The sequence below is a fragment of the Diuraphis noxia genome, unplaced genomic scaffold (genome assembly GCF_037042655.1).
Source record: "Diuraphis noxia isolate RWA-SAM2 unplaced genomic scaffold, SU_Dnox_SAM2 contig0003, whole genome shotgun sequence".
In the NCBI taxonomy this organism is placed as follows: domain Eukaryota; kingdom Metazoa; phylum Arthropoda; class Insecta; order Hemiptera; family Aphididae; genus Diuraphis; species Diuraphis noxia.
The window spans coordinates 60,267,780-60,271,106 of record NW_028301713.1 but is presented as its reverse complement, the minus strand read 5'-3'; the positions used below and the strand labels follow the sequence as shown (position 1 = coordinate 60,271,106).

Below are 3,327 nucleotides of genomic sequence, written 5' to 3'. Positions count from 1 at the left end.
ATATTAGACTAGTCCTGAGAATTTCAAGTTAATTTTTGTTACGACACTGGATATGATAATATACAAATATATTATTTTTGACATTTTTATTCTCGATTTTGCTAATGTGTTTAATTACTTTGGTTTAACTGAACCTTTTTTTGAGTTTAAATTAAAAACCACAAAATGAGAAAAAGAACTATTCAAATGGTCAATATGACTAGTTCCTCAACACATTATTGTAAACCAGGTAATATTACAAATAATACAAATAATACAATTATAATAATAAATTAATAACAAATTAAATTAATATTAGTGTTATATTTAATAGACAGTAATCAACACTACAAGAAAAACAGATTATTCTCAGATGATTCAGGTAAAGTACAACATACTATTAAAACATACTTACCCTATTAACCCTTTTATACTAACTATAAAATTAAATTATTATTACAATATTAAAAAAAATATTGTCTATGGACGACACTGATAATGATAAAGACTAGGTATAATCCAAATTTACAACCATATGTATCAAATGAATCAGATTTATCAGAGCATGAAAATGAAATTCATACATTAATGCTAGACTCATTTATTAGTAATATGGTCAATGAATCCTCTCATGGTGATTTAAATTTTATTTTTACAATTATTTATTTATTTCAAATATAATTTTTATGCTGTAAAGCCAAATTTAATTATGATGAGTGACATAACTTAAAAATGTGTTAGAGTAATAATAATATAATGATCACACAATTTTGAGTACCTACCAGCTATTATGAAAAATAAAACTATTAACATATTTTCATTTACTTATGTATTTTTAATTATTAATAATAGGTCTTCTACAAGATAATTTATATATCCCTTCTGGAGGAACTTTAACACTTCTAAATAACTTAAGTGAGTATAAAAATAGTTTTATTAGGATACTTATCAAGCAAAATACTAATAAAGAGAGTAGTTAATTTGAAATAATTACTAAATTATATAAAGTTATGAAAATCAATTAAAAAAGTTATGAGACATAATATTTCAATAAAAATATTTTCTTAATAAGTAATAATAGTAGCTTTACTATTATCATACTTATTTTTAGTATTTGGCTATTATAAAAAGTGTTAAAATAAATGTTGAACATTTTTTAATAATATTTAAAATACTTAATTTAATATTTAATGGTATTTAAGTACTTCATTGGTTTTACTTGTCTTTATCAGTATATGTTTCATTAATTTTTTTAACATTAAAATTAGGTCCAGACCAACCAATAGCATTATGTGATGATACCAGAGTTTCTCCTGAAGAAACTATACATGCTAACATAGGTAAATAAAAATAAATAATTAGAAAAATGTTTTGTAGAACAGAATTTAAGTCATCTTAATTTATTATATTAAGTAGTATTTAATATCTTATCAAAATTAATTTATTAGATTATGAAGTAAGTACAAATATAGAAGTCGATGATGGCTCATGGCAAGAGGCAACATTCCATAGACCATAATACTACAGGTATTTAAATAATTATAAAATTAAATAAACTACAAACTATAATATTTTAATGAATTTTTATATTTTTTAGATACTGAAGATGACATAGTAACACAAGCTAATGAACACATTATTAATTCTGATAAACCTTTTGGGAGAAAAATTAGAAATTTACGTACAACAAACCGTCAAAAAGGATTACCTTATGTTACTGCAAAAGGTAAGAGTATACCTGGCCGTTCAAATGCAATAGCCATTACAAAAATGTTGCATAGATCGTAAAAGTTGGTTAGAAACTCATAAAAATGCTATTTTCAATGAGTATTGGAGTTTTGGTTGTTATACAAGAAGACTAGACTTTACCACTGCAGCAGTATGTTGTAAATTTTTTTTATAATAGGTACAATTACAATATTTTTTTAAATAATAAATGAATATACTATAATTATTGGTTATTACTTTATTAGTTTATTACTATATTCTATGTATTATAATATATGAGTATAAGGTCTATGATTAGACATTAGTGTACCTGTTCATTGACATATTTATCTGATAATCTATTTTATTTTAAAAGTCATGGACAAAAAGACATAAGTCAAAATAAGTGAAATAAAAAGGGCATAAGTCGTAGACAAAAAGGCTTAAGTCAAAACTTATAAAACTTAAATTTTCAAACATTGATACTGCTGTCTCATAAAGTTGATCAAATTGACTTAAGCCCTTTCTACCCGGGACCAAAGATCCTTACGTGTATTCTGACTTGAGTTTTTAATATATAAGTACCTACATAAATAAAATAATGCTTTGATTTTCTGCAACTTCAATAACTTCGCTGGTGAGGAAGTGAATCTAGTAAATGCATTCGAGAAGTCTAAATGGAAAATTTCCAGTATTTACCAAAACCAGTGGGAAAAATAAACAAAAAATTAAGTATGAAAAAGGAATTTGTTTGCAAAATCTGCTTTTGACTGATAAATTCTATTTGATTTTTAGGTGTAAATCAAAAATAAATAAGCGTAAATTTTCACCAAATATTTATTTATATGACCATTTCATTCAATCTCATAAATAATGTGACTCTTTAGATATAGAGATATTTACAATCATAAATAAGTTTTGACTTTTGTTCATTGTAATTTAATAACTGACGATTAGAATTCTTCCAGTCATTCAGAACCCCCATATATAGATCATCTCCCATACTAAATTGATTACATGGAAATTTTGAAATTTAAAATTCTTAAGAAAATTTTTAAAGATTAATAGAGTGGACCACTCAGGCTGTCCACCAACCATTAGGTAGAACCATAAGCGATCATCGTTACTGAATTCGTCATTACCGCTCAAGCGACAGACGAGCAGCGATCTCACGCTCAGGTAGATGGACTAGTCTCATCATCGTGGCCTATGACGACTCCAGATTTGCACCTGGAGGGGACGATGCATACTACAGAAATGATCCTGTGAAGTATGATCTTAATCTGCAATAGAACACCTCTCGCCTACTTATAACGAAATCCATCTCTTCGACACGTCAACTGAAAATAATTAAAAACGTTGTTTAATGATCAATATGTCACAGTTTTCCGTTAAACTGTGCAATCGTATCATACGTATAAAACTGTGTTGATATAACAAAAAACGTTTACTGGTTTTCAATTATTATTAAGGTTTAATTACGGATTTATAATGATTTTCAATAAATTTGGAAACATTTTGTAGAATGACGCCATCTATTGGATTTAGCCGTCAACTATAAAAAATGTATTCGATATTGATTTTGATTGAAAAAATGATCAATTTATAATTTAGATGGTACCTATATTAATTATTAAGTTA

The 3,327-nt window shown here is 25.8% G+C and overlaps 1 protein-coding gene and 1 non-coding gene across 3 annotated transcripts; one reads left to right on the top strand and one right to left on the bottom strand.

The window, feature by feature from the left end:
• LOC149057618 (uncharacterized) lies at window positions 1–1,713 on the top strand. 2 transcript variants are annotated; one of them, XM_089224632.1, is made up of 6 exons: window positions 1–229; window positions 314–361; window positions 832–894; window positions 1,248–1,319; window positions 1,428–1,506; window positions 1,577–1,713. In XM_089224632.1, the coding sequence occupies exons 1-5, from the start codon at window positions 166–168 to the stop codon at window positions 1,496–1,498; spliced, it is 318 nt and encodes a 105-aa protein (XP_089080758.1). In that variant the 5' UTR covers window positions 1–165; the 3' UTR covers window positions 1,499–1,506; window positions 1,577–1,713. The 2 variants fall into 2 exon arrangements, with proteins under 2 accessions (XP_089080758.1, XP_089080759.1); XM_089224633.1 differs by lacking the exon at window positions 832–894.
• Window positions 1,714–2,759: 1,046 nt separating this feature from the next.
• On the bottom strand, window positions 2,760–2,966 carry LOC149057617 (small nucleolar RNA U3). The gene has a single exon (XR_016191281.1). It is a non-coding gene; the product is annotated as a small nucleolar RNA U3 (small nucleolar RNA).
• Between the last annotated feature and the right edge of the window lie 361 nt (window positions 2,967–3,327).